At 44.8% G+C, this 24,509-nt stretch overlaps 1 protein-coding gene across 2 annotated transcripts in view; it reads right to left on the bottom strand.

The window, feature by feature from the left end:
• YY1 (YY1 transcription factor) overlaps positions 1–24,200 on the bottom strand; it is a 42,278-nt gene extending 18,078 nt beyond the window's left edge. The window contains exons 1-2 of one of the 2 annotated variants that reach the window (XM_039536882.1): positions 23,147–24,175; positions 4,856–5,018 (exon numbers count right to left, since the gene is read on the bottom strand). In XM_039536882.1, coding sequence (XP_039392816.1) covers positions 4,856–5,018; positions 23,147–23,840 — 857 coding nt within the window. In that variant the 5' untranslated portion in view covers positions 23,841–24,175. Of the gene's footprint in view, positions 1–4,855; positions 5,019–23,146 lie in introns of both variants that reach the window. The other variant, XM_039536883.1, reaches the window with a different exon arrangement.
• Between the last annotated feature and the right edge of the window lie 309 nt (positions 24,201–24,509).

The following is a 24,509-nucleotide window of genomic DNA, read 5'->3' on the forward strand; positions in this document are numbered from 1 at the left end:
CCAGATGTAACGTGGTCTCACCTATACCACGGTGAGATTTTTTGGCTCCCATGGACCGCATTATATCGGGGTAGAGGTGTACAATAGTTTCAGCAATTTTAGAACTTATGAACTACTGTCAGGCATAGCTGTACTAGTTCCCACAAGGTTTAACCAAGGGTCCAAAATTCCAGCTCCATACATCAGAGACAAAGGAACCACCACCACCACCACAAGCTATAGGGCAAGTGCATTTTAAGGGACAATCTGGCTACTCACTGTAACAGCAACACATGCTCTCAACAGAGATTAGATATTAAAAGAGAGTAAGTGAAATGGAATCTTTAAAAAAAAAGTGATAGGAGAATGTCCTAAATACTGGAAGCTTGTCTGAAGTTGACCACTAAACATAACTGCAATCCCAACATAAAGGCTTGAGTAGCAGAATGTATTACAGATGAGCATGAAAAAAAATTCTGCTGTGTTACTCAAGGGCACCTATAGTGTTAGCTGACCCACAGCTGCCTGTGGGTTTGGAAGTGAACCTTAGCCTCAGAACTTCGTTCTTGAGGATCAATAAGATGCCTCAATAGTGAAGTTGGTACAGTGATTTCTGCAAATCACTACTGCACATCCTCCTATCAATTTAAGGAATGGAGGCAAACACAGCAGCCCTACATAACACTGTCTAGCCAGTTTTCCCATTTCCCCTTTAAGTTTGTGCGTATCTTGTACACAGCAACAAGGAAGAGAAAACATTTTTAAAGCTAGTAAAATATGACTGGATTGTTAAACCATGAAAACTGCCAGTGGGACTCAAGGGTAGATTTGGTACCATAAATTACTTCATCAATTCTTTAAATTGACTGGATTTCAAGTGCACTGTCACTTTCAAAATATTACTAGACGAGTAAAATTTTAGAAATCCTTAAGTCACTACAACTGAGAAACCACACACTAAATATGACCATTTGCTACTGTAGCAAAAACAAGCCGCCAAGCCCTTCATATGCCCTAATCAATTGTCAAATTTCAATTCTCTCACTTTTTATTCTCTCCCTGTTTTGTACTACAGTTCCCTTTCCTTGCACTTGGGTATCTTAATCAAGGTAAAAACTGAATCAGTAGTAAACTTTAACCAAGGGAAAATTAGAGCTTGATCCTGCATCATTCAAGTTGATTTCCCTGCCTCCCGCATTGACCCAAACACAAAACAGGACTGAGGCCCTAAACAGCAATCCATGGGAATCAGAAGATTAGGACTTGTTTACTGTGCCATCCCATCCATAGTTTTATAAAACTGAATTATACACATTGTCACTAGTTCTCTCTAAAACTGGCCCTATAAACTTTACAACAGCAAAGGTAGTAACAAAAAGAGACTTCTTGAAAGTGATTCTCTACTGACTGAAAACCTCTAATCGTTCACTGTTTTAGGAAGGTTTTGTCCATCCTATTCTTCATATACAACACAATTATACTAGCAGGCAGTGACATGATTGAGTTTTCCTGACTGTGATGACCACATAATGGTTGGTAAGTCAAGTTTGAGGCTTGTCAATTTTGACAGCATTCCTAAGGTGTTCAGATACCACAGGAATGGCTCCAATATAAAAACAGATGGAATAATTTAAAACATAAGCGACTTCAAGGAATAGCAATTGTATGCTCAAAAACTTAATTTGCCTGTTGATTTATAATGCTACTTGTTAAAAATTCAAGGATAGCAAAAAAGTTAGTTCATAACAAGTCTCCTTTTCTCCATAAGATAACATATGCAGTACATTCTTCTTCTTTTTAGTAAAGCCCCAACAGAATCCATGTGGCAGTTAAAGCTAAAAACCTCAAAAAAATAACCCTGACAGACAATTCATCAGTAAGAGAACAGTTTGAGTAGTCAGACAAGCCACAGCATAGCAACATCCAGTATCTGCAAGAATAATTCACATTAAAAAAAATCCAGAGGAGTATTAAATAGATTCTGTAGCAGGTAATCACACTCAGTTATAAAGTAGCACAACAGAATGAACCATTTAAATTCATTTAAAAAACAAATGAACACCCAGATAACTAGCCTGATGGATGCAACCCACAGCAATATATATAGGCAGGATAGCATATAGAACTAAACTTGCTTTGACAAAAATTCTAGATAATACTGACATAAGTTAAGATCAAAGCAAGTGTTTTTCTTGTAACGTAATCTTATTTTTTGAAATTAGTTTATTATGACCGATAGCAAATGTACGAATATATACACCAACACTTCATAAGTAGTTATGAAATATAAGCCACACAGGTGGAACCACCTACAGTTAAAGTTCAGGCTGAACTTTTTCATGTCTGCTGCAGGCTGACTTACTGGGAAAAAAAAAATCAAAAAATAAATTTAAAAAAAAATCCCACAGTTGAAACATTTTCTAGTGTTAGGCAATTTTTTTTTTTTTTTAAAGAATTTGGCAAGCACAGATTATATTGAAGAGGGTTTATTTATGGTATCGGGAAGAATGGCAAGCAGTTTTAAAAATATGGTGCCATAGTGGCCAGTTATATACATTATTTTAATAATTTATTTGCATTTATTTTGTATTTATAGGGGCAAACATAGTTATAAAGAGAAAAAGAGAACTTTTAAAACAGGTAACAGTAAGAACAATACATATTTATAGACCCATTTTGATTACATCAGTTATCTGAGACTACTTTCGGGGCGAAGAGGCAGGGTGGGGAGGGGTAAGAATGAATGCTTACAGATATCTGGGGGCGCCTTGAGGGTGGTCAGCATTGTTCTTTCTTACCGATAAGCTGAGTTATTATGTATTGACAGAAATTATGACCTGGATTTTCAGCAGGTTGGTTGGTTGGTTTTTTTTGCGCGCGCTGGCTGAATTTTAACTCCTTCCTGACACTAGCATCAAGACAGGGAAAATATATATTTTTGCCCATATTAAAAAATTCTTACCACCATTTGAGATGCTTTCAAATCCATGCTCCAATCATGTCAGCAATGTACCTTTTGCTATCCTTGTGAAAGTCTGCACAAATTTGGCCAACATATCAGAAATTCGGGGAGAGGGGGGCAAATTGCAGTTTGCACATTTTCGGTAAAGGCTGGTAGAAGCTGTCAGCCTTACAGTCGGATTTTATATGCACTGAGCATACTCTATTGCCAAACAGTTCCTACAGGCCAGCTGAACTGCACATACGTCATCCTCAAATTTTGAGCATGCCCCCCATAGACACACATTTTTCCCCAACAGTTGTTCCTCCCAGCTGCTGGGGAGCCACTTTGATACCAGAAACAACAGTAGAAAGACTATATACTGTTTTCTCAGTGCTACTCTGATAGCACTGAAGCAGCATAAGGGGATGACAATAGCAGAGATAGACTATGGAAGGCGAACAGGAGTATAGGGAGCAGAGACAGAAGGATCTACGTACACTCCCCACCAAAGCCTGGAATGGAAACCAGTATTCCCCTGCTGTCTAGCAAACAGCTGTGAATCCCACTGGCAGAAGTTAAATAGAACTTCAGAGTTATAAACACCTTGGGAATGGAGACTGCTAGTAACTGAATGAAACTTTATGGTTAGTTCAAAAGTTTACAACTGAAATTGACTTAATACAACTTTGAAGCTTTACTATGCAGAAGAAAAATGCTGCTTTCCATTATTATTTTTTTTTAATAGTTTACATTTAACACAGTTCTGTACTTGCTTTTTTTTTGGTCTCTGCTGCTGCCTGGTTGTGTACTTCCAGTTCCAAATGAGGTATGTGGTTGACCGGTCAGTTCGTGACTCTGGTGTTTGTAACTCTGAGGTTCTACTGTACATCTCTTCCCCCTCTAGTGGCTGGCCCATACAGAGGTAACAGCTGACTACTTGCTACTAATTTCACTATTGTCTCAAGTGGTAGAAATCTGGGCTGTGGATCTAATGTTCCCCAAGCCCTGCACAAATCATGTGGTACCATACCACATGGGCTAATATTTCAGTTTTAAAAACAAGATTACTCAAATGCTCAAAGTTTAGGAAATGCCAGAATTAAGGATGCCTATACACTCAACCAGTGAGTGATCATGTAATTAGATGCTGTATCATAATGCATATGCATGATGGGCCAAATTAAGATTGCACAGGCAACCTGAACTGATGTTTCCTAAACTTTTAAGTGCTGACTATGCAACCTTTACCTTTCTCCCCCCCCCATGTTAAGGTTTTTTGCGATAAACACAATACAAAAGATATTTTCCATTACTAAGAAAAAAAGGAACAGATTGGTTTTGTATAGTTTTTCAACTGTTGAAAACTAAATTTGATGTAGTGGAGCAAGTTGTAGAACCCACAAACACTGATAGGGGTTGAGGTGGTCAAGAATGAAAATAAAATTAACAACACTACTGGCCTGTTCTTATTGTACTGGACAACTTTTGAGTGTCGCACGTTTGATTTGTCAAATCTAATAAGGAAGTAGCCACCTCTCACTCAAATGTATTTTTAGCCTCAGGTAATCCTTCAAAACAGCAACAGTAAGGACATGTGTAAAGATGTAACTTCTCAAGGTATCCGATTCCTGTCCGCCACAAAGACTAAAGAGTAAAACAAAAAATTATCTGGCATTGATAAAAATCAAATATTTAAAAGACTATAGCATTTGGGAAATGGAAACAAAATATTGAGAATACTGTGTTAAGGACCCAAGTTCCTGCTACTTTAACTGCTTGTTTCACAGGCTCTTTACATGAAGTAATATAGGAAACAATGGAGTCAGGCAAAGTAATTTGACAGCTAGTATTCATGTTTTTTGAAGGTTTTATTTAAGAAAACAATGGAATGATAGTCATTTTAGATTTAACAGATGCTCTTTTGTGACTTACCTAGCAAATTCAGCTAGCTGCTTGGGGTCTGAAAGGTCAATGCCAGGTATTCCTCCAGGAGGAAGTTTCTTTCCTGTCATGTACTCTGAGTAATCAGGTGGAGAGTTCTCGCCAATGATCTGTTCTTCCACCACTGTTTCATGGTCAATGTCTTTTTTATCATCTGAAACAGACAAAATTATCCTGGATGTTTACATATATTAAATCAAACACCACTAATACTATCTTTAGGCATCTTGCATGACCAATATTTCAATGCAAATTAGCTATTGCAACAAGTAAAATTCTAATGTTCCCCAACCAATGTCAGTGCACTTCTAGACTCCTATGCTACTTGTAAGGAGTCAACAGGAATCAGTTCCACAAGTTATAAAAAAACACAATACACATTTTCTGAGGCATGGTGAACATATGCACACTTTTTTTTTTTACACTAGATCTGTATACACATCTAATTAAGTGCAAGTTATGGGGTATCACTAGGAACATCCTAGAGATGAAGCATACACTTAACTGGTGGATCTTGGAATGTGCAAAAGTATGTATTTAAAAAAAGGAAACAGGTATGCACAACACTCAAATAAAATGTCTGGGAACCTGGGTAAAAGCACATTGCACCTCCACAGACCACCTTTGAAGGCAAAATACTGAAGATGTGGTGGAGGATTTTAGTAGCCAGAGCCAATAAGTATGTAGATGATCATGGAAGACAAAAAACCCACACACATCTACCCACCTATTCCTGACCGGTTTCCCTGCAGCAAACCCAAATTTCTCTAGCTTAGGCCTGGTATACACCTAAAACTTAGGTCAACCTAGCTACGTTGCTCAAGGCTATGAAAAGTTTTGCACCATGTGTAAGCTGTTTAGGTTGACCCTATCACCACAGCTAGATCAACAAAAGACTTCCTCAATCCACCTAGTTACTGCCTCTCAGAGAGGTAGATTACATACAGCTATGCAAAAACCCCTTTCATCAATATAGGAAGCGCCTACAACATGGGTTCTCAAACTTCATTGCACCACAAGGGTGGAGCCTGAGCCCCGTTGCCTGGGGTGAGGGTGCAGCTTGGGCTTCAGCCCTGAGTCCCAGCAAGTCTAATGCTGGCATTGGCAACCCCATTAAAATGGGGACTCAAACCACTTTGGGGTCCAACCCAAAGTTTGAGAACTGCTGGTCTATGCTGTGCCGCTGTAGTGTAAACATGGCCTAAACAGGATATCTTTACTGTCAACTTTGGCAAACTGCCAACTCTGGGGTTTCCCCCCCTATAAACGACAGTTTTCAGACCTTCATATAGGTCCTACAAGGAAAATACATGAATCAATGGAGACAACTCTGTTGGCCGCCTTCCTAATCACACAACATGAGAGCAAAGGACAGCCAATGAAAATCTCCCGCACATGCTGAGGGGCTTCCTCTTCTAGCATGGACATCAGACTGTGCTCCCACTTCCCTATCCCACTGTGTAAACAAAGGAAGGGATCACTCCGGCCTTTGATCAGAAAGCTGATTAGGGAGTATTCCTCTCTACCAGCTCTGCAGGTCCTCCTTTGGATTCCCTGTTCCCACCAGGCCTGGGAGCAGGGAGGAGTCCCTGGTGCTGCTGCTCAACACTCACCCCCAAGCCTGCTGAAGTGGTAAAGATACTGGTTTCTCTCTACTGATGTTTTAAAGCCCCGTATCCAGCAGGGGGAGCTGGCTAATAGCTCTCTTCAGTGTGGAGAGGGCCTTAGGGAAGTATTCATCTCAGAGTGTTTCCCTGCTGGGAGAAAGACTCAGAGAGCTCTCTCCTTCTCCCATCCACAAGGAGCCTTCCCAAAATACAGTGAGGATCAGAGTAATGAAACATCAGGTATGATGTTAGCAGGTGTGAGGCAGCTTTACTCTGTTCATAGTACCTCTACCACAGCTCACAGTGGCTATGTCTACACTACTGTGTTAAGCCGACCTATGCTATGCAACTCCAGCCACATGAATAACATAGCTGGAGTCTATATACCTTAGGCTGAGTTACCGCGGAGTCTTCAGCTCAGGGGGGCAAGGGGTTGATGGGAGAAAATCTCCCGTCGACTTACCTTACTCTTCTTGTCGGGGGTAGAGTACAGGAATCGACTGGAGAGCAACCTGCAGTCTATTTGGCAGGTTTTTACTAGACCCGCTAAATCGACCGCTGGTGGATTGATCTCAGAGCATCAATCCCTGCTGTAGTGTAGACATGCCCCGTACATATAGTGTTAGAAATAACCTCCTTGCCAGCATAATCCTACTTCCACTGCCTTGCTTATTTAGGGTAGCTCTGTCAAGCCACTTTTGTCCCATGAGTGAGCCCCAGAGCCACACCAGAAAGATATCAACTCCCACTTTATAAACAGAACAGTAAAGAACGAAGACTCAGCATAAGAGAGGGCAGATACAGCTCCCCCATTTTAAGAAAAGGCAAGGCAAAGAAAGTAGAAAGAAAATGTACTAGATGGGGCAGGAGTGGGGAAGGAGGACTACAGTGAACAAGGAAAAAAAAAAGGTAGAACTAGCCTGGGTTAGTATGCACTAGTTATTCATGTTACAGAAGCACAATAAAATGCAGAAAGTAACAAACCACCATTGTTCAGTAACGTATAGAAGAGAAAAGACTACCAAACGACCTGCATTGTAGGAAGTTTCTCTCTTTTCTTTTATCTATGTGTTGAAAAATAATACAAATTGGTGAGAGAGTTGTCATTTTGGTAATGCCTGCTTTTAAACTATGCTATACCAAGCTATTTCTAGAATTGTTACTGCTAGTTTGAAGTTTAATGTGATCTACCAGCTCAAATACCGTTCACTTAAATGTTTCATGGTGAAAAATGAAACAGTTTTCTAACAAAATGAAAATGTGTGTTAAAGAGAAAACTCTAATATACATATTGAACAAAATACCTAGAAAGTCTTCCTAGTCTTCATATTACAGATTCTCCATCTTTCCTTCTCTAATAAATGTGTATAGTATTTTCAGCAGTTAACTAAAAGTCGAAGTACAAAATGTTTAAAATATATGTTTTCCAGCACCTACAAGAGAAGCCACCACTCTAATTTTGGAAGGTATTATAAATGCAGAAGCCTCAAGTTTAACAATATGTTCTTCCAAATGGTTAGTAGTTTATGAACAGCATTATTTGACATTTATGACAGCTAGAAACATTAAACTTCCAGGAACAGTATCCTTTCTCCTAGCAGCAAGAGCCACAGATTCTATAATGCTCACTTCCCACAAAGCTGTAAGAATTCAGAACTGTCAGAGACTTCCTCAATGATATGCCTCTTCTTCTGAAGAGCCTGCGAACCAAGATCATTTCCACAAATATGCTGAAAACCACGTTCTACATGAGTAAATTACTGAGTAAAACACTAGTAACTATGAGAGTCCCTACCACAAAGCATGAAAACTTTGTTTTGGTACCTAGCAAATAGCGATCCCTTCTTTTAGCCACAGGGCTAACAAAAAACAAACACAAACACTATCTGTAGATCTTACCCAAAATTTTCCTTTTGGCAGGTAGGTAGTAAATGTTTTTCAGCACAGTAGTTTCTATAGTTTTTACAATGGAATTTCATCAGCATGTACCCTAGAGTGAGAAAATTTTCCAATTTAACCAAAAACAAATTAAAACAACTATGCATAAAGCAGTTCCTGAGACACTACAGCATTCAATATCCTCCCCAAGACAGCAACAGATCAGGCTTGCACCTCTATTACAAAGTACTTTATAAAAGTGAATGAACAAGACCACCAGGTAGCTGTTTGGGAGATATCTTCTTAGGAAGCATACATTTCCAAAGAGCCCGTTACTGATGTTAGGGTCTCTCTCTCGCCATGGCTACGCTTGCAAATTTGCAGCACTGCAGCAGGGTGTGAAAACACACCCTCTCCAGCGCTGCACATTGCGGCGCTGCAAAGCGCCAGTGTGGTCAAAGCCCCAGCGCTGGGAGCGCAGCTCCCAGCGCTGTACGTTATTCCCCACAGGGAGGTGGAGTACGGACAGCGCTGGGAGAGCTCTCTCCCAGCGCTGGCGCTTTGACTACACTTAGCGCTTCAAAGCGCTGCCGCGGTAGCGCTTTGAAGTGCAAGTATAGCCATACCCTCTGTAAGCCATGGTTCTTTCTCAGGGATTGCCTCTAACCACAATCCTTTCCTCACACGCACGCACACACACCTCTTTCACCCAAAGTTACTGGTGCTTTCAACCTTTGCTAGCTGGTTCATGTAGGGCTGTAGGCAAAAGCCCAAGTCAGGCTTTCAGTCCGACTGGTAACCCACCACTTGTAGGAATGCAGGCTAAACTACCTTAGTGCTGATACTCCCCCATTGTCTTCACAGAATCAGATATATATAGGGCCAGAAGGGACCTTCCCACTACCCACCCTGCTGACCATGTCCAGAAAGAGAGACGAGATCTCCCACAATTCACTGGGAAAGATGCATATTGCTGCAGTAAATTGAGCTGCTTAAAGAACCATGGGATATGCCCCCAGAAATCCTAGTACCACAAAGGTGAGTAAAGCACTAATGAGCCTCATACCCAGGCTAGGCTAATCCATATGCTGATCAGCAACTAACTCTACAGTAATTGGCATAGGTGAAGACAATCTATGCCCTGTATCTCATACACTAGCTGATGCACCTAGATATTTCAGGCTTCAAGACTTTTGTCCCTTACAGCCATGTGAGAGCCCTGATTATCTTGATTTTCTCAACATTTTGGATTTGACTAAACATATCTTTAGCACAGTGTCCATATGCCAGCTGTGCCACAGCTTTTCAACGATAACATGGGACAGGACTAGCGTGAGCTATCTCCTGTGATTTATGGACTCTAGAATTGACTTCATGGATGAATGCCAGGTTTGCCCCCAAGAACCACTTTATCAGCATGAAAAATGCACTACCAGCACTTTAAGGAGAGGGTGTCTAGTTCCAATACTCATCTGGCTGACATGACTGCTAACAAAAACACAAAAAACAAACAAACAAAAGACAGAGGGCATACAGAGATACTGCCTTTAAGAGACTCAAAAGAGACACTGCAAGAGGACATTTAGCATGATGCAGACAACCCAAAATGGAATTCTGAGTCTCTGTGGAGGACACATTAGAGAGGATGTTTGAATAAAGCTCCATACCTGAAGTGGAAGTTCTTCCTACTGGACATTTCCAGTACGATGGATATATGTAATACACATCTTAAGCTGGGCACCTACAAACTCCTAGTGACACTAGCATGAAGGAAAGGTGTTCACAACAGTAACTCAAGTTTATTCAAGTTAGCTCGAGTATGAGACAGAATACGGACCCTGGACTTCAGAAAAGCAGACTTTGACTCCCTCAGGGAACTGATGGGCAGGATCCCCTGGGAGAATAACATGAGGGGAAAAGGAGTCCAGGAGAGCTGGCTGTATTTTAAAGAATCCTTATTGAGGTTGCAGGAAAAAAAACCATCCTGATGTGTAGAAAGAATAGTAAATACGGCAGGAGACCAGCTTGACTTAACAGTGAAATCCTTGCTGATCTTAAACGCAAAAAAATAAGCTTACAAGAAGTGGAAGATTGGACAAATGACCAGGGAGGAGTATAAAAATATTGCTCAGGCATGTAGGAGGGAAATCAGGAAGGCCAAATCACACTCGGAGTTGCAGCTAGCAAGAGATGATAAGAGTAACAAGAAGGGTTTCTTCAGGTATGTTAGCAACAAGAAGAAAGTCACTGAATGAGGGAGGCAACCTAGTGACAGAGGATGTGGAAAAAGCTAATGTACTCAATGCTTTTTTTGCCTCAGTCTTCACGAACAAGGTCAGCTCCCAGACTGCTGCACTGGGCAGCACAGTGTGGGGAGGTGACCAGCCCTCTATGGAGAAAGAAGTGGTTCAGGACTATTTAGAAAAACTGGATGAGCACAAGTCCATAGGGCTGGATGCGCTGCATCCGAGGGCACTAAAGGAATTGGTGGATGTGTTTGCAGAGCCATTGGCCATTATCTTTGAAAACTCATGGCGATTGGGGGAGGTCCCGGATGACTGGAAAAAGGCTAATGTAGTTCCCATCTTTAAAAAAGGGAAGGAGGAGGATCTGGGGAACTACAGGCCAGTCAGCCTCACCTCAGTCCCTGGAAAAAATCATGGAGCAGGTCCTCAAGGAATCAATTCTGAAGCAGCTGGAGAGAAAGTGATCAGGAACAGTCAGCATGGATTCACCAAGGGCAAGTCATGCCTCACTAACCTAACAGCCTTCTATGAGGACATAACTGGCTCTGTGGATGAGGGGAAAGCAGTGGATGTGTTATTCCTTGACTTTAGCAAAGCTTTTGATACAGTCTCCCACACTATTCTTGCCGACAAGTTAAAGAAGTATGGGATGGATGACTGGACTATAAGGTGGATAGAAAGCTGGCTAGATCGTCAGGCTCAACAGGTAGTGATCAATGGCTCCATGTCTAGTTGGCAGCCAGTTTCAAGCAGAGTGCCCCAAGGGTCAGTCCTGGGGCCGGTTTTATTCAATATCTTCATTAATGATCTGGAGGATGGCGTGGACTGCACCCTCAGCAAGTTTGCAGATGACACTAAACTGTGAGGAATGGTAGATACGCTGGAGGGTAGGGATAGGATACAGAGGGACCTAGACAAATTAGAGGATTGGGCCAAAAGAAACCTGACAAGGTTCAACAAGGACAAGTGCAGAGTCCTGCACTTAGGACGGAAGAATCCCATTCACGGTTATAAACTAGGGACCAAATGGCTAGGAAGCAGTTCTGCAGAAAAGGACCTAGGGGTTACAGTGGACGAGAGGCTGGATATGAGTCAACAGTGTGGCCTTCTTGGCAACAAGGGTAATGGCATTTTGGGCTGTATAAGTAGGGGCATTGCCAGCAGATCGAGGGACATGATCATTCCCCTCTATTTGACACTGGTGAGGCCTCATCTGGAGTAGTGTGTCCAGTTTTGGGCCCCACACTACAAGAAGAATGTGGAAAAATTGGAAAGAGTCCAGCACAGGGCAACGAAAATGATTGGGGGGCTAGAGCACGTGACTTATGAGGAGAGGCTGAGGGAACTGGGATTGTTTAGTCTACAGAAGAGAAGAATCGGGGGGGGGGGGGGGGATTTGATAGCTGCTTTCAACTACCTGAAAGGAGGTTCCAAAGAGGATGGATCTAGACTGTTCTCAGTGGTACCAGATGACAGAACAAGGAGTAATGGTCTCAAGTTGCAGTGGGGGAGGTTTAGGTTGGATATTAGGAAAAACTTTTTCTCTAGGGGGGTGGTGAAGCACTGGAATGGGTTACCTAGGGAGGTCGTGGAATCTCCTTCCTTAAGAGGTTTTTAAGGTCAGGCTTGACAAAGCCCTGGCTGGGATGATTTAGTGGGGAACTGGTCCTGCTTTGAGCAGGGGGTTGGACTAGATGACCTCCTGAGGTCCCTTCCAACCCAGATAGTCTATGATTCTAACTGTGTTGTGAAGACACCCCCTATCATGCAATGTATTTTACTGATTTTGGTGCAACTCCACTGTGTATGCCAGACTTTAAATTACAGTGACATTACAAGGATTCTGTTGTTGCATTTTATCTGGAAAGTGAAAGTTTAGAGATTACCCTGTCCAAATATCTTCTCAAGTGGCAGCCAGCCAGTTCGGTAGGAACTGTAGAAATGGTCATGTTTATTAGGTTCGATAATTAGGGTCCTTCGTACTCTGTGGCACAATGGGACAAAATTCTACAGCAAACACTCCCAAGTGCCATGAAAAGAACCCTTAACTTCTGCAGACAGTATTTTTGTTTAGTTCTCCATTAGATACCCTTCATTTCCATGACCTGTTTTTTCCAGAGCCCTGTTATCTGGCTCCATCAATTACAGAGCAGGGAGAATATACTGTAATTCAAATAAATCCCACTTCTAGGAAAACTGAAAAACGTAAGGGAGCTGCAGGAAACTCCTAAGAGGACAGAAAGTCGCTGGTTGCTTGGTTCATTAAATGCCAAATTCTGCAGCAAAAAAAGCCAAATTCTTGCCTCCCTCCCTCCCCCACCAATCCCCAAGATGCCACAAATTTTGCAGTCTTTGAATCTCCTGATTGAGAGTTATTGTTTCAGGCCTTCTGTAAACTCAGGAAGACAACATTCCATCACCTTATGCTCAATTTACCTTTTCAATATTATCTACATAAATCACAAGGTTAGAATGTTTGAAAGTTAAAATTCTGGAATAAAATTCTGTGATAAAGAATGAATTCAGTGGCTGGGGAATACACAGGACCCTCTGCTAACAGTAATGTTCTCTTCAAGCCTTGCTATCAGAATCACAATCTCCTGCAACATGCTGACTTTCTGCACTGTCCTGGACAATGGCAACAATGGTTAAAAGGCATAGAAGCAGATTTCTGTGGCAGGACTGGTACAGCACATCTGTGGCCTCTGCTCACTGATCTCTTCTGGCAAAACGGCTTCTTAGTTATTATGTTTGGAAAAAAAGAATTGTTGATAGCTTACTAAATTCTCTACTTATGTGCCAAACTTCTTGTTACAAGTTCCATTCTGTCTCATCTACTGTTTACCTAATTGACTGTTTGGTTGTTTAATGTGCATTGCACATATTGTGAACAGAGTACTTCTCTGCCCAGGTCACCCAATTTGATGTATCAGATCACTAGAGATGCATGAATTGATCAAGTGCTGCACATATTTATCTTGTCATGGTTTGACTTCAACATTTATGTGAGGCCACCATGAAACATGACAATGCCACTTAGATTACTTCTCCATGTCAACAAACATCCAGTGCAAGGGAGAAGAAAGCTGCAGTGTAAGGATCTGGGAACTGGTTGGTACTGTGACTTCATCCTCCATTAAGGTGGACTACCTATTAGCGATCAAGGTAGTATGCAGTCCACCTTGCATAGAAGTTCTTCCACCACTTATTAATTATTCCAAGATACACACATTGCAGCAGTAGCCAGAAACCTCACTGGTTTGAGGCGACCAGTCTGCTCCTCCCTAGCCAAGCAACAACAGTTCAAACATTTGTCACCTCCAGATATTATTGTGTTACACTCCACCTGGGGCTGATCTAGAAGGCCACCTGGTCAAAAAAAGTAAAAAAGGAGGTCAAAAAATGGAGGGAGTGTGGCAATAAAGAGTAGAACATGTGCGTAAGGCACCAAAAGTAGTGTTTTCATGCACGTCTATGCTCTCACACACCCCTTGTAACAGAGCAAAAGCGCCAAGATTTTATTTTAAAAAACTAAGCCAATAAAGTAGCATTAAGCAAAGCAGAACACAACTTCAGCTACTAAGCAAATGCTGAAGATGTGTTCTTCCCCCCCATTCACATATGCACCATCTATTAATGAGGGATTGAAAATTAGACCTTAGTATAGGAAATCTCACACTGGTCTAAATCCTGGATTGGTGCCAAAAGAGTACTGCACTTGTCTAAACAATCCACACCAGATTTAAGGCACTTTTTCTCTGTCTGCCACAGCTAGAAATGAATGCTAGCCACCACTGGAAAGATGGGTGCCCACCTATACAGTGGTGGACTCATTTCCAACTGTGGCAGTTTAAAAAATACCAACTTTAACTTAAGTCATTCTAATCAACTCATGCCTTAGCTCCCCATCTCCATTACAACCCAATTTTCAAGCACGGAGATGGCACAAAGCTTTTTAAAGCTACTTGAAGCTTAAGTAAGAATTCCAATTTTCAATGGAAAATGGCAACAAACCAAACATGTTTTCTGTATTTCACGGGGTTGCTTAACCTCTTCCTGAGCATAGAAACCGCAACTCCTCACAACATATACAGCCTATGGGACCCTAACCTTTCAGCACTGTGCAGGATGCTGCAACCCCAAAGGTATAAATATGAAAAGGAACCATCTATAAAGGATTTTTTAAGATGGATTTGTATCTGATTCTTAAAGATGTATGCAGGAGTTCTGAAAAGTTCACGTTCCTGATCTTTCTAAGGGGAGAGGGAAGTCTGATCTTTTGTTTTGCTGGAGGACTTATGGGGTGTGTGCTCTCATTTTAATTGCAAGGCACAAGTCTTTAACTGAACCTACAACAAAAAACACCCTTTCTCCTATATGTTAATTATGCATTATAGTTAATTTTAAATAGATGATTAAAATAACTAAAACAAGTTGACAACAAACTGAAAGACTAGGACTCTAGTTTAGAAACAACCAAGTGAGAAGCAACTTGATAGGTATTTAAAATGATTAATGTTACAAGTGTGAGATTTACCCTCACAATTGAGGGACATTACACTTAAAACAAAGAAAATATTTACAGTGTACAGTTAGCCTGTGAAAGGGTCACAAATTCGACAACAGATTAATACTTAAGGATCCCAAAAACATCCACTGTTTTATGAATTTAGGATTAAAAAAGGTTATTGTCCTCTGCTTGAGGGTACAGGTCAATCACTACTTGCCTCAATTGGGAATAAGTTCTCCAATAAGCATCTTATTCCATAGTTGTCCATTACCTGGAGATTTTTGCACCTTCCTAAACTATGAATCAGACATCTTCCTGAATTAGATGTCTGGTCTGGTGAGTATGGCAGTTCCTGTACTCCTAATGACAGACAGCACTAGATGTTGGGGAGGGAAAAACAACCCAGAAAAGTCAGGAGTCAAAACCACCTAGATGCTGTGATGTGAGGCTGAGCATAATCTTAAACTGACTTTTAAATGACCCACCCTCTAACTTCAGCATAAAGTCTCAAAATAAAACTCAGGAAGCCCACTGAAATGGAACTATAAAATTACGAAGAATACTACAATTTTTATAGTTCATGTATTTTGGCCCTCTCAGACTACTACATCTTGTACTCCCAGGGGTATTCTGTGACAGACAATTAAAAATTCTGCACATTCTATTTATCAAAAAATCACACAATACACCTCTACCTTGATATAATGCGACCTGATATAACATGAATTCGGCTATAACGCGGTAAAGCAGCGCTCCGGGGAGGCGGGGCTGCACACTCCAGTGGATCAAAGCAAGTTCAACATAACGCAGTTTCACCTATAATGCAGTAAGATTTTTTGGCTCCTGAAGACAGTGTTATATCGAGGTTGAGGTGTATAACTACGCCAGTTTCAATTAGTTTGATAATTTATTTCAAAATACCTGTCAGCAAGTATGTCTGTAACAATACAAGCAGGAAAGAGTCTGTAAGGTGCCACAGGACTAACAGACATATTGGAACATGAGCTTTCGTGGGTGAATACCCACTTCGTCAGTCTATTAGTCTATAAGGTGCCACAGGACTCTTTGCTGCTTTTACAGATCCAGACTAACACGGCTACCCCTCTGATACTTGATATGTAACTATACAGATCACCTCCCCACCAAAAAACAGTCAGGAAATGTTTTTTTTTGACAAATAGATTCCTAACGAGGCACATTAAATAAATTACTCAAAGTTCTATATTAAACTACAGAACAGGAACATATTTCCTACTTCCCTCAGAAGCAAAGGCTTGGGGGAGTCAGGGGCAGAGGGAGAGGCTGAGGGAGAGGGAAGGAGCCTGGGAATGAACCTGGAGGGTTGTTGGGTGTGGGTGGGAGTAGTATGGAACAGGGTTTGGGTGGTGTTTTTTTTGGTGGTGGTGGTGGATTGGTAGGGAGTTGGGGAGCCTCCCCCATGCAGATCCTGGCTAACCCCTAGCCTCTCTCATTCAGTCAAGCAGATAATTTGCCTCATCCCCATGTGTCCCTGCAACCTCCCCTCCCCCATCCCCATGTGTCTCTGCAGCCCTCTCCCATTCAACTCCTGGCTCAATGCTGTCACCCCCACTAGCTCCTGAGCCCACACCCCAGTCTGTCCCCCCACAAGCCCTTCTGAATCCCAGTCTGTGACACCCCCTCCCCAGCAGCCCCATGTACCCTGCTCTGTTCCCGCTGTGAGGAATTCTGTCTTTCCCTGTTCCGCTCCGCCCACTGGCTGTCATCTCTTCTGGCACCACAGCAGCCCCTGGTGGGCGAAAAGTGTAACTGCAGCACCTCTCCAGTAGAATCTATATGCTGCAGAGGGTGGAAAAACAAAATCTGTGGGAGGGACATGAATTCTGCACAGGCACAGAATTCCCCCAGGAGTAATCTTTATGTCAACTCCTATCTGAGCATATGACACTTGAAAGTGTGTTTTTGAATGCAATGCTCAACAGCTGAATGGGATGGCTTAGGACTGGTCTACTCACGGAAATTGCAAAATGTAACTGAATCAATGCAACTCTTTGGTGGTATTACCAAATTAAGCTAAATCAATTTTAGCTGCTCAATCCTGTTTTAAGAGGCCTCACAGAAGTAAGTTACAATTTAGAGGCTAATTTAGTTGAATCCATGCAGTGGTGTGTATTCCATGCCCTAGTGTTCTAAGCTTAGTGTTTAAAACAACAACTCTTTCTGGAGCCACAATTTCAGTACTGTCTTCCCCAGTCTGCAAAGAGCTCCAGTGCTGCTCAGAGCTTTGACAAGCTTCAGTAAGAGTGCAATCTGACTGGGGTTTCGTAAGTTTTTACTGCTACTATCCAGAACCCAGCACTGGCCCTATTCATTGAAGACGAGGACTCAAATCGAAGCTGGGAGAGTGGAGGCAGAGGTAGCTATGATGCTAGGGAGGAGGGAGGCGTATAATCTGATTTCCCCAACCCATTCTCCCTACAACCAGGAAGCATCTAGTTATTCCTTCTCCTTGCTACCACTTCAAATTTATCAGGCACCTTTTAGCCAGTTGCTAGTATGAAAGACTGCGATCAACCACAGCCCAGAAACAGCACCCTACAGTAGAAATCCTGACATCCCCTCCTTTCCACCCAGTGGAGGGAGGACTCCAGATGCAATAGCTTGGTGAGACAGGGCCCCTGGTCATCATCTTTATCAGTCTTTGGTTCGTAGGTTTAAACCTCCGGCTATAAGGCATCTGATAAAATTCCCAAGCCCTCTAGCTGACTGAGTGAATGGGTGGTTGATGGAAGGAGACTGATCAGATAAACAGTATGGTAGTGGTTAAGTTTTGGAATGAGATGGGAATAGGACTAGAGTGGGGAGAGAACAGAATACACATTGCCAGAAAACAAAAGTTGTAAGGTGTCAGGGAAACATCAAGAAACACAGAGGGGGAAGAGAGAGGCAACTTGACTCATTATAGAAAGGAAAAAACAAAAAACTGTTTGCATAGCCTCGTTATGATAGGAGCGCCGATCCACACTGCAGCCTCTGGGTGCTACTACAGTATATATTTTAATAAATATATACTGTAGTACATATTACTACAGAAGCGGGTATGGGGGAGGGATAGCTCAGTGGTTTGAGCATTGGTCTGCTAAACCCAGAGTTGTGAGTTCAATCCTTGAGGGGGCCACTTAGGAATCTGGGGCAAAAATTGGTCCTGCTAGTGAAGGCAGGGGGCTGGACTCAATGACCTTTCGAGGTCCCTTCCAGTTCTAGGAGATATTCCAATTATTACCTTTATTACCTTAATACAGTGGGGTCTGAAGCCAGCAACAGAAAACAGGTATAACAAAAAGAAACAGATCTAGTTATAAAAAAACAAGCATGCATTCTTGTGCCACAAAAAATTGCAGAATTTTCCCAGTTTATAAGAGAATCAGGGCCTTTTCCTCACTAAAAACAAACAGTACCATTCACCCCACACATGATTTTCTCTGATCATGAATGGCACCCAACGGATACGTTGGAGATAAACTATGGACAGTGCAGACAGGCTACTCAGTGTAGGAATATGCTTGAAGAATTTATAGTAATTTTCAAATATTTGAAGAAATATTTAACAGATCAGAGATCATTGTCCATTGTACTTCCACACGTATGAAAGGAAATAAGTCCCAGATGCAAAGCTGAAGTTAGCTTAAAGTACTGCCATAAAGCATTACTGTTTTCAAACTAACATTTTATTTAAAACCAACCTTGTGTTTGTCAAGTTCTGACACAGCAGAATACAAAAGGAGACATCAGAGCACTTTTATGGAAAGCCTAAATGGTTACCAACAACAGTGCTGCAACTGACTTAACCATATAACAACACTAAATACTCACCTTCTTAGGTACACAGGCTCACCTCTAATACATTTTAGAAGATGTAAGGCAATGCTCATTTGAAGGAAAGACTTGAGCCCTAAATTTAACAACACTGGTTTATCAATCACTTTAACAGCACTGGAAAATGGCACGTGCTGTTCATTTATATTGCTCAACAGCAGTGGTCACCAACCGGTAGATTGTGACCGACTGGTCAATCCTGGAAACTCTCCCAGTTGATCACAATCTCTAGCCGCTAAAAGTCCAGTAGTATAGTGGGGCTGCCACTAAGGTAGGCTCCCTGCTTGCCCTGGCCCCACGCTGCTTCCAGAGGCAGTCAACATGCCCCTGTAGCCCGGGGATGGTGGTGGGGGGAACTATGATACACTGGGGTCTCTGCACACTGCTCCTGCCTGCAAGCACTGCCCCCACAGCTCCTATTGGCTGGGAACAGGGAACTGCAGCCAATGGGAGCTCATGGGGCAGTGCCTGAAGAGAGAGGCAGCACATGGAGCCATATACACTGCCCCTGGGGCACATGGGCCGCTTCTGGGAGCGTCATGGGGTCAGGAGCCTGCCTTAGCCCCACTGTGCTGCGACTGGGAGCCACCTGAGGTAAGTTTCCCCTGGTGGGAGCCTGCACCCCAACCCCCTCCTGGAGCCAACCCCACATACCATCTCCTGCTTCCCAAACCTCTGCCCCAGCTGGGCCCCCTCCCAAAGCCAGCAACTCATACCCCCTCCTGCACCCTGACCCCCCTCCTGGAGCTAGCACCTTATACCCCTACCTGCACGCCAACACACTGCCCCAGCCCAGAACCCCCTCCTGCACTAAAACTCCCTCACGGAGCTTGCACCCCAACCCCCTTTCCCAGGCTCAGCCCAGATCCCCCTCCCACACTCTGAACCCCTTGGCCCCAGTTCAGAGCCCACACCCCCTCCCGAACCCCAAACCAGTGAAAGTGAGTGGTGGGTGGGGGAGAGCAAGCGACTGGGGGAGGAGGGGTGTTTGAGTGTGGCAGGACCTCAGGGAAGGGGCAGGGTAGATCTTGGGTTGCACTTAAATTCAAAAAGTGATCTTGTGTGTAACAAGGCTGGAGATCACTGCTTGACAGTGTTTGAAGGCAAAGTGTCCTTGTTCCTCATTGAAACCCCCAGATGCAAGCCACACAGAATTCATATCTTGACAAACCACTTGTTTATTTTTCTCTTTGATGAGCTTTTTACTAAATTTCTATGTCAGACATGAAGCTTACCAGGTAATTACAGACCTGTTCCACAGTCTGCACAGTTTTAACTTAAATTGGGTCAATGGTGCAAAACATTTAAAAGCCACTAATTTAAACCTTGTTTAGTTGAAATATGCAGTGTCAAACGTCCTATTTCATTATCTTTTGTGATAACAGTATACTACTAACACGCTTCTACCCTGTTAAGGGAGGTGGAGTTTTTGGGTATGCTTCTTGTGGAGTTATTCTGGTAACCATTCTGTTTATAATCTGGAACTTCTGAAAACAGACTTAACAATTAAGTCTCAGGACTATAGGTCACACAAGGGATGGACTAGCCTACTGAATAGTCTCGATGGCCCTCACAACAGTAACGACATGTTGCTACAGCCAACTACACTGTACACAAATGCACTAGTGTAGCACTTCAGCGTAGGTAATGTCTACAATGACAGGAGGGGCTCTCCCATCTGTGTAATACACCTCCCTAAGAGGCAGAAGCTAAGTGGACAGAAGAATTCTTCCATTGTCCAGCACAGCTATGTCTCCCAGGGGTGTGAATTTTTCATATCCAATACTCATACCACAACTGAGAGATGCAGCTATGCCAGTAAATTCCTAGTGTAGACCAGCCCTAATAAAGAAAAGTAGCCCTCATTTCTAGCAAAAGACTATTACTGTAACTAAAAATAAGCACCCAACACCATTAGATTACAGTCTAAATACGTGAAGCGGTTAGTTATGCCAGTATAATTCAAAATCTCTGATAAACTGTTACAAACGGACAGATTCTCCTCATCAGATTAAGGAACAGAGTCCACTGAAATCAATGGAGTTTCTCTCATTTAAACCAGTTTTACATTAGGGTATCAGACTCATTCATTATATCTATTGTACTTCATTTAAACCAAGTACTAATCTGTATGTATAACAAGCTTTAAGCAAGCAACCTACTGGGCACTTTGAAGTGCAGAATTCAAATGCACACTTGCACTTGCTAACAGATTTTGACAATCTCCTGTAGCCTGTTTACTCAGTTGTCCCCCAGTCATTTGTTTTCAGCTATCTTAACAGTACCTTCAATTGACCACAACTAGATATAGGCTCTGGCTACACTACACAGCTTATAGTGGCAGATGCGTTAAGATATATTTTTTGTTCACACTGTCTCTTCTACCTGCTTGACCACTGTTGCATTCTATGGAGTTAAAATTCAGAGTACAAAATTTTGTTAAAGTTATTACAACACTCAAGGTTAGAAGTAGTTAGTGGAAGATGGAATTCCAACCTCTTCCTCGAGACTTGTACAACAATCACATTAAAACAGCCAGCTCTTCATGAACAGTGTACACACATATACATACACACAGTTTTAGCAAATAACTGATTTACTAATATATTTTGCTGGAGGGCAGGTGTTAATGTGATTCTTACAGAGAAGACACAGTAAGAATTCTGCACTGATGGACAATAAATTAGGCTGCCTCTCTCTTCCAGAAATCTACAAAACACTTCAAAAGTAAGGGGGAGAAAACAATATTTGGAATAAAAAGACATTAGCAAAGCCAGAAACAAAATCAGGTGATTCCTAACCCTGGCACAATCTTCCACCATCCCTATCATAAAAGGTTAAAATCTTGTATCATGCTGGATTTTACATTTATTTTCTAAGAATTTCTTTTAGGGGAAAATACAAAAAAAAAATTCACCTGTCAAGCAGAGATGAACTGAAAAAGCTTCTGACACAGTTATTATCAAATGGGAAAAGGCAGAGCTGAAACATTTCCAAGCGTAAGACAGGATCCACAGCCAAACCCTCCCCCATCCAAGATGCTGCCAGGGACCAAGGCTTCTCTGACATAAGATCCACCCCCTTCCTTCAGAGCGGCTGACAGAGATCCAGGCTCCTATCTTGGGTATTTCTAAGGCCCCTAACACTTTGGTAGCTGAGCACCCACTAGATATAGATAGAAGACGACCCCCCCCCCCCAAAAAAAATCTAAGAAAGGTGTTTTCCTCTCTTAGCCTCCACCCCCATATCAGGCAGAGGATCCACCCACACCCAGCCCCTCTTGCAAAGGGCTTGACTCAGTGCAGAGGCACAGCAGGGCTGGCTCGCCCACAGAGCTCACTTGGAACCAGAGAAGTTATAAGTGCCTCAACGGGGTACAGGCATCCACCCCTCGCCAGGCAGCCCCCTTAACGCTCCCACTGCCCTACCGACCAACTTGCAGCATGAGAGCGGAGGCAGGCGGTGCTCGGGCAGCCATTTATCCCCCTCCGCCCCCCTCATGTAACGGTCACGGGCTGAAGTACACGCGTCATCCGGGGCTGCGGCCCATGTTCAGCATTAAAATGCAGCCCAATGGGGCCCCGGGTGTGCGGCGGCCAGAAGGGAGGGGAGGGGACCGGCAGGCAGAGCGGGACGGGGCGCTGGTGGAGGCGGCTGCGAGGAAGCCGGCGCGGCGAGGGGAGAAGAGGCGGCGAGCCGACGCGGAGGAGTGGGAGTAGGGAAGAGGGAGAGCCGATGGCAGGGGAGAGAGCCGGGGAGAAAGAGAAGCGGGGGGGAGGAGATGTCGCCAATGGGGGGCGAGGAGAGGAGGCTGGGTTCACCCCGCACCGTGCCCGCCCGCACACCCCGCCTCCCCCTGCTGCAGAAACTACGCCATTGCGGCCTAGTCCAGGAGCCAGCAGCGCGCTGCCTCCCTCTCGCTCCCCCTCCCCCCCGCCGCCATCTTGGCGGCCGCCGCCATCTTTTCTTCCCCCCGCCGGAGCCGGGCAGGAGCAGGAGCAGCAGCAGCGCAGACCCCGCCATCTTTTCGGGGGAGCCGCCATACTTGCCCTGGCGATGAACATGGCGGCGCCCATCACACACATCAAAACATGGCCTCCCTTCAAAACAAAACCGGCCCGGCAGAGCTGGTGGGCGCCCGGCGGGGCCTACGGCCCGGGGAGGGAGGGGCCCGGCGCGCACTTACCCGAGGCCCACATGGTGACCGAGAACTCCCCCTCCAGGGTCTTGATCTGCACCTGCTTCTGCTCCCATTTCCTGCCTCCGCCGCCTTCGGCCCCACCGCCGCCTCCCCCGCTCAGGTAACTCTTCTTGCTGCTCTTCTTTCCGCTGCCGCCCTTCTTGACGCGGCCTCCGGCCGAGGACGAGCCGCCGCCCCCACCACTCTTGCTACCGGCGGCGGCCACGGTGACCAGGGTCTGCTCGATATACTCGTCCTCCCCGGCGGGGGCCGGCACCGGGATGAGGATCTGGTCCTCGAAACCGTCGTCGGCCCGCAGCCCGTCCGAGTCGTCTCCCCCCACCACCTCCTCGCGGGTCTGCACCAGGATCACCTCCTGGTGATGGTGCAGGTGGAGCTGCCCCCCGCCGCCGCCACCCGCGCCGCCGCCTGCTCCGCTGGGGTCTCCGTCCGAGACGAGCGGCTGCAGCGCGATCATGGGCTGGTGGTGGTGGTGATAGTGATGGGGCGGGTGGTGCGGGCCGCACTCCTCGCAGCATTCATCCTCATCCTCCTCGTCCTCGTCCTCCTCGCCGCCCACCACGGTCGTCTCGATGGTCTCCACCGGGATGGTCTCCACCTCGATCTCGTGCAGCTCCACGATCTCGGCCGGCATCTCCGAGCCGTCCGTGGCGATGTACAGGGTGTCTCCCGAGGCCATGGCGGGGCGAGGGAGGGGACGAGCGGGCGGGGGGGATCCGGTCCGCTCCCCTCGGCGGGCAGGAGACGGGGCTCGGGCTCCTCTCGCTTCCCTTCCTTCTCCTCCTCCCCCTTCCACACAAACACCAGGCAGCTCCTCGCAGCCAGCGAGAGGGAGGCAGCTAGCCGCCAAATCCCGGCTACGCTCCCTCGCGAGACTTCAGCCGCTACCGCCGAGACGGACCTCAGCCCCTGGAGGCTGCTGCCGCCGGGAGTCACCCCCTCCCGCTAAGCAGCCTATCATACCGCGCCTAGCACCGGGGACACGCCCCTTCAATCCTGACAGCCTACTGGAGAGCGTCTGGCCCCGAGGCCCCGCCCTATACCAGAAACAGCCTATCGCTGGGCCGCAGGGCACGCCCCCTAGCGCCTCTCAGCCTATCCCTGCTTCTTGCGGAAGACCCGCACCGACAGTGGGTTGGGAGGAAGCTGTCACTCGCTCCAAGGCCTTTCTTTTGCCCCTGCGGAGCGGAAACGGTCTAGGAGGACGGTTGCTGGGATCGTGACCCCGCTTCCCCCCGGGTCCCTGTCGCGGGCCATGCCGGAGCTGCGAGCGCCCCGGGGAACACGCCCCAGTGCTGAGCCGGGGTGAGCCGCCCCCGTGGGGCTGCTGCGGGGCGCTCGCTCCGCG

The sequence above is a fragment of the Mauremys reevesii genome, linkage group 4 (assembly GCF_016161935.1).
Source record: "Mauremys reevesii isolate NIE-2019 linkage group 4, ASM1616193v1, whole genome shotgun sequence".
Lineage (NCBI taxonomy): Eukaryota > Metazoa > Chordata > Testudines > Geoemydidae > Mauremys > Mauremys reevesii.